Source organism: Chiloscyllium plagiosum, unplaced genomic scaffold, assembly GCF_037043375.1.
Source record: "Chiloscyllium plagiosum isolate Xiang-an unplaced genomic scaffold, Cpla_swu_hap1 HiC_scaffold_31, whole genome shotgun sequence".
In the NCBI taxonomy this organism is placed as follows: Eukaryota; Metazoa; Chordata; class Chondrichthyes; order Orectolobiformes; family Hemiscylliidae; genus Chiloscyllium; species Chiloscyllium plagiosum.
Genome location: NW_028270169.1, coordinates 23,238,948 through 23,253,978, shown reverse-complemented (window position 1 = coordinate 23,253,978; position 15,031 = coordinate 23,238,948). Strand labels below are relative to the sequence as shown.

Below are 15,031 nucleotides of genomic sequence, written 5' to 3'. Positions count from 1 at the left end.
GCCATGGTAAATGTGGGGTTATAGAGATATGGTAGGTAACTCAGAGGGTCAGTGCGGACTCAATGGGCCAAGTGGCCTCTTTCCATACTGTAGAGACTCTACGATTCTATGACTGTCAAAGAATGTTGGTGTACATGTGCAATGTACTTGCACCAGAATTTCTTAGCTAGGTATTTGCCTTATACAGGTACCACAACTACATTTATCTCTGGATGCAAATACAGAGGAAATTTGATCTTTTGGTATTGAAATTCAATCTGAACTAGATAAGTATAAACGTTACTTTCAGCTGAGTTGCAACAATAGCTGTGGGGGAAAGCCACGGCTAAAATTAAAATGAACATAAAAAAGGTACATGCATAATTCATAAGTAAATTAAGTTTAATTGCATCCTTCAGAGCCTTTTACATCAGGTTAGATTTTCTCTAGCAACTTTACTGCCTAATAAAAAGGAATACTTTAAAAGAAGCTGCAAATCACTGGTCCCTATTTTGCACTGGTGCCTGGCCCGAATTTCAATTGTTTTATCACATCTGAAAGAAATTATCTTTAAACATGGAACACCATGACATTTTCAAGATGGCATTAGTTAGTTAAATATGAAATGTTACTTTGAACTGATTTTCCAGCAATTTTATTACTACGCTTTGCTCAATCTTACATTATCAATTTTAATACCAAATGCAATTGATTGAAGAGGAGGATAAATCTCAATAAATAGTGGAGCACTCTAGCATAAGCTTTAATGCAAACACCTTTGCATTAATGAATCGATAACTATATAATTATTGACAAATCAGAACAAAAAATGTTTGCGAGCCAAACTCATTGAATTACAGCAGCTCCGGATAACACATCATTTTTAAATTATGTAACTGGCATTTCTACAAACCACTCTTAACACAACTAACTGCTAAGTTCCATACAAAAAAAACACTGATATTTAATCCTATTGCACGAGAAATTTTAAAACATTCCAATTCAGTAGTAAACAAACAGGTTACTTAACTGTGAGATGTCAAATATTTGTTAGGTAAAGACGTTTGAATTATTTAGCAGGACCCTTGATTTGATAATATCTGAAAAACCAGAATTCTTTTCATGGTTTGTAGTTCTACAAGTATCTAAGTGATCAAACCAAGATTAGACTTAATAATTTTTAAGGAGTACTTACACCAAAAGTATCTCTGCGAATTCCTTTATGGTTTCTCAACCAAGATCGACTGAGCTCATTCAACTCCAGGATTGGCTGCACTTTTAGTCTCACAGTGTCTCCCGATTGACGGATCATCTCAACTATTTCATCACGTGATCTATTTTCAACATTCTTATTGTTAATTTCCACCAATCTATCTCCTGGCATCAGACCCAATGCCAAATCTTTGGTACCAGCTCCAGGTTCTGCAAAATGAACCATTCGACGATACACTTGACCATCAGGTCCTCTGTCCAGCATAGTTGTTCTCCGCAAAGAGAATCCAAAGTCTCCTGTATTTCTTCTTTGCAATACAAGTTCTCTTGGTTCTGTAGGTATAGGCGGTACCACCGGAGGAAGCCGTAAATCAGCAGCAAAACTTTTACTCACAATTTCTGGAATCAGTGAATTAGGACTTGCCACTGACAATGTATCTGACATATTTTTTGGCATTTCCTCTAAGTACTCCAGTAGTAAGCCTTCATTTCTCATTTCAACTTGAGGTGATGGAGTTGCAGAACTTTCTGATGGAGTTGACACTTCTGACATCTCTTCTCGACTCTTTTGTGAAAAAGAGAACCTCTTTACGAGTTGGACTGAATTCTGTTTAGCAAGAGAACCAAACAAAGCTGCTCTCTGAAGTACAGATCCCTTCAAACTACTTTCATCAATTTTGAGGTCATCACTGGAACTGGCAGTACTCAACTGCTCAGAATCAAAAATCATGCTTCCTCTATTACTAACAGTATCTGAATCAATATCAGTAAGATTGAGATCTGAACTACTAGCGACTTTTATTGGAATAGGAGCTGAAATTTCCAGTTTAGACTTTGATTCCCGCTTCGAAGAACGATTCAAATTAAAGAGTCCTCGACGAAGACCAACTTCCTCAAGGTTTTTCAATTCTGCTATAGACATTTTCTCCCGTTTTTCCTTCTTTTCTTTTTTTTCCTTCTTATCTTTGTCTTTTTTAATTAAGTTAAACATTTTTAATGTTTAATTTTGCGTGCAAATTAGTAATGAATTAAAAAATAATCAAAGATTGAATCTTTTAATGGTCCAGGTGCAATCACAGATAAGTCACTTTTCTTCTTAAACTGGTATGACCAAATGTAATCTGTGTCTGAAATAAAACCAAAGTTATAATTACAATAGAAACTTGTACAACAGTAAACTATTCAGTACATAATTTCAATATTTATTTTACTAAAACTACATTCAAGTTACTACTTTAAAAGAAATACCTAAAGATTATCCACATCAGTTTAATTACAAATAACCAAAAATGAACATATGTCCAAATATACAATTATCTTTTCAATGTAACAACTTCTCAAATAGCAGTAATTTGCTACCCTTGTTAATCAATACAGAAATAAGTCATGAAGGCCAGTAAGGTCCCAAATCCAATGTCTAAATAATGTCAGTCAGATTACTGGTGGAACTGCTATCATTGGCAGGTGTTCTTCACTCAAAGGGAAGAGCTGTAGTCAAGTTTCCTTCAAATCATTTACAGCAAACTGTGATGAAAAAAAGATGAATTTAGAGATTATGAGTTGGCAGTGACTTGGGTCTGACTACTGTATTCCCTGACATTTGAATCTACCAGCCATGTTCACAAATCACCAGTGGCATTTTAGTAATATGTATTGGCACTTGTTCAACCATAAACAAAATAGAAAAAAAGACATTGTCTGACCAACCTCCCACAATTCTCTTAAAGGAACTGACAACACATGTGAATTGCAGCAAGTGTTGACATCGCACAACCTGACTTCCAAAATGCATAAACTGTCAGGATTCAGAGTGACCAAGAAACTGACTGAAAGATAAAAAATGAATGTGTAAATGAAAAGAATGTGGGAAGGCAAAGAGAAAAGCTGAGAAGTGCCTCAGGATTCAGTGCTGGGTACACTGCAGTTTCTAAATTACATATAACCTGAATTCAAAACTCAACATTAAGGTACGAGATTACTCAATGCTATAAGGCACAACAATAATAGAAGTTGTTGGAAAAAGTATGGAAATAACAGAACAATTACAGATGAAATTTAATGCAAACAGGTGTTAAGAGCTACACAGAGAAAGAAAAACAGTTAACATACAAAACAGAATGGATAACATTGAAAATAGTCAGTGATCAAGAGATACTTGAAATACTTTGAAATGAACCAATAAACCAACGATATCCAAACAATGGAGGGCAGTGTTCAAAGTCCACAGGATGTTAAACTCCATAGTAAAATCAATGAAAAACAAGTAAAAGAAGGCAGTGATCAAACTTTATATTTCATCCCAAGTGTGGTGATGGCAAGTCAATAACGAGTAAAGACTAGAGAAATTTGGCCATTTCATCCTAGAAAGGCAGGATTAGATGATGTAATAGAGGTAGACAACTGTTTAGAAGGCAAAAAAAAAGTTAAAAAAGTGTATTTTCACCCTCTTCTTTTACAGGATTCTAAAATGCTCCCAATTCTCAGATTTGCTGCTATTTCCAGTAATTCTAAACACCTCTTCTTTGAATCTATAATATCCCTAATGTCTTTTGTGGGCCATGATTGAGCTACCTTTCCTCTGTTATTTTCATGCCAGACAGGAATGAATAATTGTTGTAATTCATGTGCAAGGTTGCCTATCTAATGAGACAATGCTGTCACTTTAAAAAGCTTATTTTGCCCTGGGTTTTGTTGAAGAGAGGTTGTAAAGGTAGAGGGGATGAACTGGCTCCATAAAATGGCTTTTGTAAATAATTTAGGAGGTTTTTAGTTTTTTTTTCTAAAACAGTTGTAATAATGGATGGGGTGTGGTTAGCTGTCACAGACCAGACTTTCTACTTTTTTTTAAGCTTTAGCAGTCAGACGCTGTTTGGGGTCCCAGAAGAGGTGGAAGCTTCAGCAAATGATTCCTAGCTGTTACTTCCTCTGAAATCCCTCTTGATGTTGTTTCCCCCTGGACTGGAGAAATGCATGTAAGAATCCACATCTGAATTTATCTTTTTGTCAAGGAATGTGTTTATGGTACGTTATTACGCTGGAACTGTTAATTAGAAATGGGTACTATATTTATTATTCAGTTAAGTTTGTCAATGGTTAAGTTATTCCAAATTCATCTTTCTTTTGTTTGTATTTTGACTATAATGTTTAAATTAATTGTGTTTTGCTTAACATTGAGTAGTCTGATCAGTGACATCACATCTGGAACACGCACTTCACATCTACCTTAAAATAAGAAAAAAAGTTAGAGTCTCGGCTACCTTCTTAAAATATTTTGAGAGTGATTGGTCTGGGCCATAACACTTCCATCAACCACTTTAGTGAGATTCCCCAATCCATGCTGGTCAACTCATGCCTCATACCCTCATAGTTCCCTTTATTTTGATTCAGGACCCTAGTTTCAGATTTGGCTACTTCACTCTCCATCTCAATGAATGTCATATTATGATCACTGTTAAAAAAGTATCACATATGCACTCCAGAAATTCCTCCTCCACATTGCCAGTTATAGCTCAGTTTGTCCAATTTAAATGTAAATTTAAGTCACTCACGATTACGGATGTACCCTTACTGCACACAACTCTGATTTAATGCCTTGCCTACACCTCAACTACTACTTCGGGGACTATAAACAAACCCCAGCAACATTTTCTGATCCATTGTGTTTCTTACCCCTATTAAAATAATGGGGCTGGAATCACATTATGGGCAATGGTTAGCACTGCTGCCTCACAGCACCAGGATCCCAGACTCTATTCCAGCCTCGGGCGACTGTATGGAGTTTGCACATCCTCCCAGTGTCTGCGTGGATTTCCTCCAGGTGCTCCGGTTTCCTCCCACAGTCCAAAGATGTGCAGGTCAGGTGAATTGGCCAAGCTAAATTGTCCATAGTGTTAGGTGTGAAATGGGTTTGGGTGGTTACTCTTTGGAGGGTCGGTGTGGACTTGTTGGGCCAAAGGGCCTGTTTCCACACTGTAGGGAATCTAATCTAATACTGGTAAGGAAAGTTTACCTTCCACAAATAGTAGTCTAAACTCTTTGATGGTTTTAAAGCCAATTCACGTTGAAGAAACACGTGTTACAGCAAAACCAAACTGTATATGTATTTGCGCTAATTTATCGACCTTATTACAAACACTCCACACGTTTATACACAAAGCCTTTACAACTTGGCTTTGTAAACTTGTTAGTCATTTTAGCTTTATTTTGCATTATGGCCCCATATGTTTTTTGCACTCGATTTTTTTGCTTTCCACTTTTGCTTCTTACCTTTCTGCCTTTTGTTTCTATCCTTATTGCTCCATACTCTGTCTCCCCGTTCAGGTTGACTTTCCTTTCTCTGCCAATAAAGAATACTGATTTGGAGATGCCGGTATTGGACTGGGGTGTACAAAGTTAAAAATCACAACACCAGGTTATAGTCCAACAGGTTTAATTGGAAGCACACTAGCTTTCAGAGTAACGCTCCTTCATCAGGTGATAGTGGAGGGCTCAATCCTAACACACAGAATTTATAGCAAAAATTTACAGTGTGACGTAACTGAAATTATACTTTGAAAAATTGATTGTCTGTTAAGCCTTTTATCTGTTAGAATACAGTGAAATTATCACTGTATTCTAACAGATGAAAGGCTTAACAGACAATCAATCAATTTTTCAAAGTATAATTTCAGTTACATTACACTAAATTAAACCTGTTGGACTATAACCTGGTGTTGTGTGATTTTTAACTTTATAAAGAATGCTAATTATGTTCAGGAACTTATTTTCCTTCAAATATTCCAGCTAGAATATAAGGTTCTTGCCTTTTATTTTTTTGAAACTTTAATCTTAATCTTACTTCCTTTATGTTACTTTCGAGCTTTTATATTAGCCCTAACTTTCTCAGTTAAACCCAAGTACAGCTGCTTGTTTTAAAAAACAAACAGTAATAGTCCAGCCTCAAAAAAGGCTGTTTTAGTTGTGCAGGATACCACAGTCGGATACAGAGGAAAATTGTCTTTAGCCTAAGAAGCACATGGACAAGAGAAAGACTGATCATAATATGCTTTACAGCTGGTGGCGAACTTAAGTTCTTTGACAACGGAATAGAAAACCTGGAGATCGATACAAAAACGTACTCAATGAATCCACTGGAAGCACAAAACAACAATAGACTGTTCACTATCAAAACTAATTTCGTAAAGCATGAAACATCTCTTAGCATTTAAGACGGAAGTGATCCTCTCTGTAGTTTAAAGCCTATTTTTTAAAATTCATTTATGGGATGTGGGTGTCACTGACTGACCAACATTCATTGCCTGTCCCTAGTTGCCCTTGAGAAGTGATGGTAAGCTGCCTTCTTGAAAGCTATAGTCCACCTGATCCAGGTATTACTCATTTATACAGTAAATGGTTTTAAAACATGATATCTTGTCAGGTCCACTAATTCCTTTCATCCACTAATTCAAAGTTTGAATCTTTTGTAAATGTCTTCTGTCTCAGAGATCAGAACAAAATAAGATTCAATACAAAAGAAATCAGTCTACTGCACTGAGCTGCTCCCACAGTCAATGCACTGAATCTCAATGTTCTAATATTAGTTGAAAATTCACCTCCTCATCTCCTATTTTCTGAGATATAAAATTTTACAAAGTAAAATTCTGGTCTCCTTCCTATTGGAAAGATGTTGTGAAACTTGAAAGGGTTCAGAAAGGATTTACTAAGAATATTGTCAGGGTTGGAGGATTTGAGCTATAGAGAGAGGCTAAACTGGCTGGGGGTGTTTTCCCTGGAGTGTCTGAGGTGGAAGGGTGAGCTTATAGAAGTTTACAAAATTATGAGGGGCATGGATAGGATAAATAGGCAAAGTCTTTTCCCTGGGGTCGGGGAGTCCAGAACTAGAGGTCATAGGTTTAGGGTTAGAGGGGAAAGATATAAAAAAGACCTAAGGGGCAACTTTTTCCACACAGAGGGTGATACATGTATGGAATGAGCTGCCAGAGGAAGTGGTGGAGGCTGATAGAATTGCAACATTTAAAAAGGTATCTGGATGGGTATATGAATAGGAAGGGTTTGGAGGGATATGGGCCAGGTGCTGGCAGGTGGGACTAAATTGGGTTGGATACCTGGTCAGCATGGACAGGTTGGACCGAAGGGTCTGTTTCCATGCTGTACATCTCTATGACTTTACATAACTTCTATACACTAAGTTCATTCAAACAGCAGAAATCACCATTGCAAGTAAATTCATTATGTTCAGCAGTTGGGTAATAAGATTATAAGATATAGGAACAGAAGTAGGACATTCAGTCTGTCAAGTGTGCTCTACTATTCAATTAGATCATGGCTGATTGATAATGTTCAACTTCATTTTCCTACTTTCTCCCCAATTCTCTTACTGATTAAAAATATCTTTCCGTCTCAGCCATGAACAGAGTTAGTGGTAGGGTCCTGGAGGGTTGCCAAACAAAGACCTTGAGATGCAGGTGCATAGTTCCTTGAAAGTGAAGTCACAGGTAGACAGGGTGGTAAAGGTGGCTTTTGACACACTTGTCTTCATTGGTCAGTGCATTGGGATGTCATGTTGCAGCTGTACAGGACATTGATGAGGCAACTTTTAGAATACTGTATTCAATTCTGGTCTTCCTGCAATAGGAAAGAGGTTGTTAAACATGAAAGGTTTCCGAAAAGATTTATAAAGAACGTTGTCAGGATGAGGCTTTGAGCTATAGGGAGAGGCTGAAAAGGCTGGGCTTTTTTTTTGCCTCTGGAGCATCGGAGAATGAGAGATGACCTTATAGAGATTATAAAATCATGAGGGGCATGAATAAGGAAAACAACCAAAGTCTTTTTCCCATGGGTAGGGGACTCCAAAAACTAAACGGCAAAGAGTTAAAATAAGAGGCACCTGAGGGGCAACTATTTTACCCAGAGGGTGGTGCTTGTATGAACACACTGCCAGAGGAAATGATGGAAATGGGTACAATTACAACATTTAAAAGTAATCTGGGTGGGTACATGAATAGGAAGGATTTAGAGGGATATAGGCCAAATGCTGGCAAATGGGACTAGATCAATTTAGGATATCTGGTCAGCACAGACAAGTTGGTTTGAAGTGTCTGTTTTCATGCTGCTTGACATTATGGCCCAGCCTCAATAGTACTCTGTGGTTAAAAAAAAAACCCACAGATTCACAACCATCAGAAGAAATTCCTCCTCAACTCTGTCTTAAATAGGAATATGTTCTGTGATTATGCCCTCTGACTCTCTGAAATAGCTCAGCTGTGAAAGTGTTAAACTGAAGATCTAATGGTCCTTGGTTCAATTCTGGGTTTGGGCACTGAATTTGTTCTGGAGTAAGTCAGTTAGAAAATCTCTTTCCCACAAGGGAAACAGTCTTTCCACACCTAACTTGTCAAGTCCTCTAAGAATCTTGTATGTTTCAACAAGGACACATCTGCTCTGTCTTGTTCCAACAAATACAGGCAGTATCTCCTCAACCTCTCCTTATCAGACAGTCCCTCCATACCTGCTATCAAACAATAAAATCTTGTTTGGATTGCATCCTATGCCAATGTATCTTTCTTTGGATAAGGAGGCCCAAAGCCATTTACAGTATCCCAGCTGCAGTCTGACTCATGCCATGTACAGTTTTAACAAAATTTCCCTACTTTTAAGTAATAATCTCTTTGAAATTAAAGCAAATATTCCATTTGGCTTGTCTGTTATTTCATGGATGAGAACACCCCAATATCTCTGTTCTGTAACTTTTGACAATCTTTCTCCATTCAAATAATATCCAGCTCCTCTATTCTTTCTGCCAAAACGCAAAACCTCACATTGAACAGCCTAGTTTTTTGCCCATTCACTTAACCTGTCCACATTCCTCTGCAGACTTTTGGAGTCGTCCTCACCACTTGCCTTATTTTTGTGTCATCCACAAACTTGACTATAGTATACTGGCTTTCCTCATCCAAATCATTAATATATGTTGTAAGTAACTATGGCTTCAGCATTGATGCACTATTAACGACAGGTTGCCAGCCTGAAAATCACCCCTTATCCCAACCCTGCCTTGTATTAGTTAGCCAATCTTCTATCCATGCTAATATACTACTTTCAACAACATAGCCTCTTATCTTGTAAAGAAGCCTAAAAGGTAGCTATCTGAAAATCCAAACATATTACATCAACCACTTCAGAATTCTAAATTTTTCAGGCTTGATTTTCCCTCCATGAAGCCACCTGACTTTGCTTGATCATACTACGCATTTGTCTGCTACTGCATCTTTGATAACAGATGCTAACATTTTCCCCAATAAACGACAGTAAGGTAACTTGCTTACAGATACTTTTTTTGGTTTTGACTGTTTAGTCATAGCAGGTTGAAAAATCGAATAAAATAGTCCAAGAACAGACTATTTAATGGGGTAGCACAGTGACTCAGTGGTTAGTACTGCTGCCTCACAGGGCCAGGAACCCAGGTTAGATTCTTGTCTCAGGTGACTGTGTGGAGTCTGCATATTCTCCCCATGTCTGCGTGGGTTTCCTCCGGTGTTCCGGTTTCCTCCCGCAGTCCACAGATGTGCAGGCCAGGTGAACTGGCCATGCTAAATTGCCCATAGTATTAGGTGCATTAATCAGAGGGAAATGGGTCTGGGTGGGTTACTCTTCGGAGGGTCGGTGTGGACTGGTTGGGCTGAAGGGCCTGGTTCCACACTGTAGGGAATCTAATCTAAATAAAAAAAGTATATTAATGGTAATGTATGTTTTAAAAACATAATTTGGAACAAAATAAATATTTAATTTTCTCACTCTCAGTGGATCTTCACAAAAGTTGTGCATAGACAAAACTGACAACTGGTGACCACAGCTTGGTCTTGACTTCATTCTAAAGGTTCTTTTCTTATTGTGAAATCAAAGTTTTAAGTTATTAATACTAAGATTAAAGCCATGGTTTTATATTCTTATTTAAAATGTATGCCAAATGAAACCAAGTGTTAAAAAGATTGGAACAAAATACTACTAACATGACCGCATCTAAAAAATATTTATACTGTTTCTGAAAGGCAGCAAATTTCACCCTGCTAATTCATGTTCACATTAAATAGGCTACAGAATTAAGTTGAGCAGTTTTACTGCCAATTTGGATATTTGAAAGATATATACATCCTTAATTTTAAACTACGTTATGCTATATTCCATTTTAAATTGTGAAAGCTTCTGTGATCCTTACAATATTCTCCAAGTTTTTGTTGTAGCTCTTTCAAAATTCAAGTTTTGTTTAAAAACTTAACACTCGCAGGCAATGCACACTGATTGACTTGATCATGTGCTTCTTCAAAATCAACCTTGATTCAGCTAGTTAAAACCAACTGCATGTAAACCAAAGATAACTTGTCCCTTTTCTCCACAAGTCGTGCACAGAATCTGTGTTAAAATCAGAGTATCTCATTATTTGTAATGCAATAATATTTGTACAATGTGCTGCATCAGTACAACTTTATTTCTAAAAGAAAAGGTGACAATAAAAGGTATAAGTTTTGTCATTGCACTACACTGCAATATTTTAATACCTGAAAAGGGAGCACTGAGAAATCCTAAATCTTGTATTACAGACATAAATATGTATTTAGATCTCTTGCTCAACAAAAAGCTACTTTGTGAAGTGTTATGTTGCTAATGTCATGTAAAATCAGCAAAGGCAAGTTTTGCACCTATTCACAAATTTGAGTGATGTCCTATAAAGGAAAACATCACTTTTATTCAAAATTAGTGCACAAGTGAAATATTCCATGAGATAATAGGTAAAAGTTATCAACATAAAAATACAGTATACACATTTGTACCAGATTTAAAACTTAAATGAAAATTATTTCTCCTTTGTTAGGTGATTACAATGACAAATATATGCTCATCTTTAAGAGCAAAGTTAAAAAAAAAACCAAGTGTGTATTAGCAAATTTTGCTGCGATGAAAACTACAGAATTGCATTGCAATGGTTGTATAAATAAGAAACTTGAATCACAAAACTATTATAGTTGTAGTATTTATAACTGCTGACAATGTTTCTTAAGTAAACAGTACCAAAGTATGTAACTGAATATCAAATTATTTTGTTACCATAGATCTTGTTGCAACTGACAGCAATGCTATCTCAGTGATTTGAGCATTATTAGACAGTGCTTTACATCAACACACAAACTTTACTGTGAACAGAAACCCATTATGCAGGATTAACATTTTTTTTAAAACAAGTTAACAGTTATTGCAGCTATGTTTACTATAAATAAATTCAAAACAATAATAATTCTCAATTTCTGGCAAAACAAAGAACTTTTTTTTACTAATAGAGAAAATCGATTTAACTAGTATTTATCAAATACATACGGAGAAAAATTATTAAACAAATTGTAAATAAATTGAAGGAGCGAATCCATAGTTGCCAATGTTTCTCTTCAGGTCTGCAACGGGTATTCTCAGGCAAAGGGAGACAACTCTTTGGAGATGATAAAGTCAAATTGCAATTTTTTGTGATTTCTGATTTTAAAAGGGGACCTTGGCATTGCTTGAATATAAATATATCATCAATAGATCAAACCTGTCACGAATTGTTACAGTAACTTTTAGTTTTGGCGTTTTGATTTAAATCGCTATGCACTGTATTGTGCCTTTAAAGGTTAAGTCCGCCTTGTACATTTTACCTTGTGAAATCCCCATTCCCAGATGAAAAAGCTGTAGGTACAGAAGTGAGCTTGGCCTATAATCGAAATCAGTAACAAAACAGGCACGCTCCGCAAACAATGGGAAAAAAATGAATACAACAAAAAGAATTCTCTGTCAAATCTGTCGAACCAGGCGGCTTTCAATTACCCACGGAGATCTCACCTTGTAGCAGTACCTTGCCCCCCAACCCCTTGATTTTGGTGGATCATCCTGGAAACGTTTGGCAATTCGCTTCCTGAAAACGCAGCCCTCCCTCCCTCCCTCCCTCCTTCCTTCCTTCCATCCAGACATACATACAAAAAAAAACCAACATGCAAAAGAAAAGCCCCGCATAACACTCAGGAATGTGTTCCTGATGGGCCGGCCACACTCGGACTTAAACCACCCCCCCGGGGATAACAAAACAGCAGCAGGTAAGGGTGGGTGAAGGACGCTGAATGAAAGCAATAGGCAGCAGAGACTCACCGATGAGAGCAGGAGCGTGCATTACTTGCGGGTGTCGCCGCTCCGCAGCCGTTGACAGCGCGAGCCTCCCTCTCGCTCGAGCCCCCACTCGCCGCGCGCCTCCGAGACGGTTAAGATGGCGCTGCGTGCGCGCGCCCTAGGCGCCGATATGCCGTCACTACGCAGCTGCTGGAGGCACGCGCCGCTCGGACCCCCTCCCCCCTCTCTCCTGTCGGCGGGGATCTGTTCCAATGTTCATCCGACTCAACCGATGCTTTCAGCCTTGCCCGAACTCAACAGAAACGTGAGATTTTGATTTTAGGGAAGAAACCGAAACAGGAATTTCAGAAATGTTTCAATCGTCGGTTAAAAAAAAGATTCAGCAGCGAGCGAAGTGTGGGAAATAGGGATCGTCGAGACAGAGAAAGATGGGCAGATAGAGAGAGCTCGAGATGATTAAAGATATAGAGCTTGTTTGAGATGGATAGAGGTAGAAAGAATTGATTAGTAATGCAAGCAGATCTATCAACAGAGTAAATACTTCTCAAAAAAAAATGCCCCGTCAAATCAAAAACGCCAAGCGGTTTTTGAGGTAAATAGAGATGGTTGTTTTCCACCCTGACTTAAAAACTCTCACTCCCCAAATGGCAATGGACTCCTCCCAGGATTGGTGTGTGGTTGAGACAGAACTCAATACAGAGAAAATGCATTCCAAGACCAGCCTGGCACAGCCTGGCTTAAAGTTATTGGCATCCTTCCAGTAACACGAGGGATTCCACTATTGAGTAATATCTGGCAAGGGTTTCAGAGATAAGCTGTGAAATGTTGACTAAAATCTGGGTCAATTTCCTTTATATTTAGACTTGTTTTGCGCTAGTGTTTTCAGCAGGTTCTTCTCGTTCTAAATTATGCCAAACCTCTTCGATATGTTTGGTACGAACGCAATGCAACGAGACCAAATTGTGCAGGAGATTTCGCATTGAAATGGGATTTCATGTTATTTCATTCCCCCTTCTCCCACGACAAATATGTGTACTGAATTGTACTGAAATAGCTATCAGAAAGGGGGATGGGGGGGGGGGGGACAAACTCCTGGACGATTCCCATCTCCATCTGTCATGCCATTTTTAAAAATGACATGCAGTGGGTTTGTAATAAATGAAAGTGTTCAAATCAAGTGGAAAAAAGCTTTTTAAAAAAATTCCTGCAGCTGTTTCCCTGAGCTGCACGCAGTAGCATCTAGGGATGTAATCTTTAATTCCGAAAGACATTCTCGGAATGTTGCAAAGTCTATCTCGAAGCGGGTTCGTAGAAAAGACAACACATACCAAAAAAAACAAGATAATCTAAGCTACCACAGAACTCCTTATTACCCAATTTTAGAATAGTCGTAAGCAGGAAGAGTTAGTCACCTGGAATTTCAGGTACATGACCAACCGGAAGAAAAGATTACATGTTGCAATTGAAGCGAGGACAAGTCAGAGGAATAGTGTGCAGAATCCAAGATATGGATTTGGATGTGCAATAGCTGGGCCAAGTTTGTTGTTCAAAAGACTTAACTGGACAGTCTAAATTGTGTACAGTGATTTGTATTGTTAATGTATTTGTTTCATAACAGTGAATGGAGAAAAATAAAATAAGATCCTACTTTATTTTACCCTCAGTATTTCCAGCTGAGATACCAGCTGCTCCAAGTTTTGTTTTTGAGCCAGTCACCAACAGCACAGAATGACTTATCCTCTGACATTTCTCATCGTTATTGTATGGTAAACATATATGCTGCATTCTTGTCAATGAAAAAAGCCTTGATTATGAGCTTATTGTGTGTGGAATCATGGATATGAACACAAATCTAACCACTGTTTAGCACAACTCATTGTGTGAATGACTTAGATTTTTATTTCACTATAGTTGTGAAATTGGGTTGTCACACAGCAATAAATAAGTAAGTTGCATACTCATAAAGCCACACCTTGTTAGTGTGTCCTGGGCAATATTTTCATTAGAATGTTTTAAATATTCCTTCAATGCTTACTATTTAATATTTTCATATCCAGATTCTATTCTATTCAGTTTAAGTGATATGTTTTTTTTCAGAACCAGGTGACTTCTCATTAATGGTTCAAATTCCCATAATTATACTAGATTACTCACAATGTGGAAACAGGCCCTTTGGCCCAACAAGCCCACACCGACATTCCGAAGCACAACCCACCCAGACCCATTCCCCTACATTAACCCCTTTACCTAACACTACAGGCAATTTAGCATGGCCAATTCACCTAGCAAGCACACATTTTTGGACTGTGGGAGGAAACTCACGCAGACACGGGGAGAATGTGCAAACTCCACACAGTTGCCTGAGGTGGGAATTGAACCCAGGGTCTCTGGTGCTGAGAGGCAACAGTGCTAACCACTGTGCCGCCCCTAATATGCTTGAGATTCCTCAGATGGCCTTGTGCATTTATTGCTGACAACTCTCCAAACCTTAGAACTAAAGGCATGCATGCAATGTATTTTTAAAGTTACATTTAATTTATAGTAAATAAACATTTTTGACCCTCATCTCTTGCTCCTCTGAGAGGGTAAAGCATCATAGAGATGGTATAATTCATCAGGAATGCAAGCACTAAGCCATAACCCTTATGTCAATAATTATCTTCCTACTAGGTCTCTCGCCATTGTTTAACCA

The 15,031-nt window shown here is 37.9% G+C and overlaps 1 protein-coding gene and 1 long non-coding RNA gene across 21 annotated transcripts in view; one reads left to right on the top strand and one right to left on the bottom strand.

Moving 5' to 3' along the window:
• The window catches only part of myo18ab (myosin XVIIIA b), a 291,739-nt gene extending 279,248 nt beyond the window's left edge, over positions 1-12,491 (bottom strand). For 16 of the 17 annotated variants that reach the window (XM_087977357.1, XM_087977358.1, XM_043718437.2 and 13 more), the window contains exons 1-2: positions 12,361-12,491; positions 1,175-2,318 (exon numbers count right to left, since the gene is read on the bottom strand). In XM_087977357.1, coding sequence (XP_087833483.1) covers positions 1,175-2,182 — 1,008 coding nt within the window. In that variant the 5' untranslated portion in view covers positions 2,183-2,318; positions 12,361-12,491. Of the gene's footprint in view, positions 1-1,174; positions 2,319-7,643; positions 7,806-12,360 lie in introns of those variants that run through there. The other variant, XM_087977343.1, reaches the window with a different exon arrangement.
• A 34-nt stretch (positions 12,492-12,525) lies between these two features.
• Positions 12,526-15,031, top strand: part of LOC122564014 (uncharacterized) — a 29,317-nt gene continuing 26,811 nt past the window's right edge. The window contains exon 1 of one of the 4 annotated variants that reach the window (XR_006315793.2): positions 12,526-12,643. This is a non-coding gene — a long non-coding RNA (uncharacterized LOC122564014). The remainder of the gene's footprint in view (positions 12,644-15,031) is intronic. The other 3 variants (XR_015752335.1, XR_006315794.2, XR_015752336.1) reach the window with 3 other exon arrangements.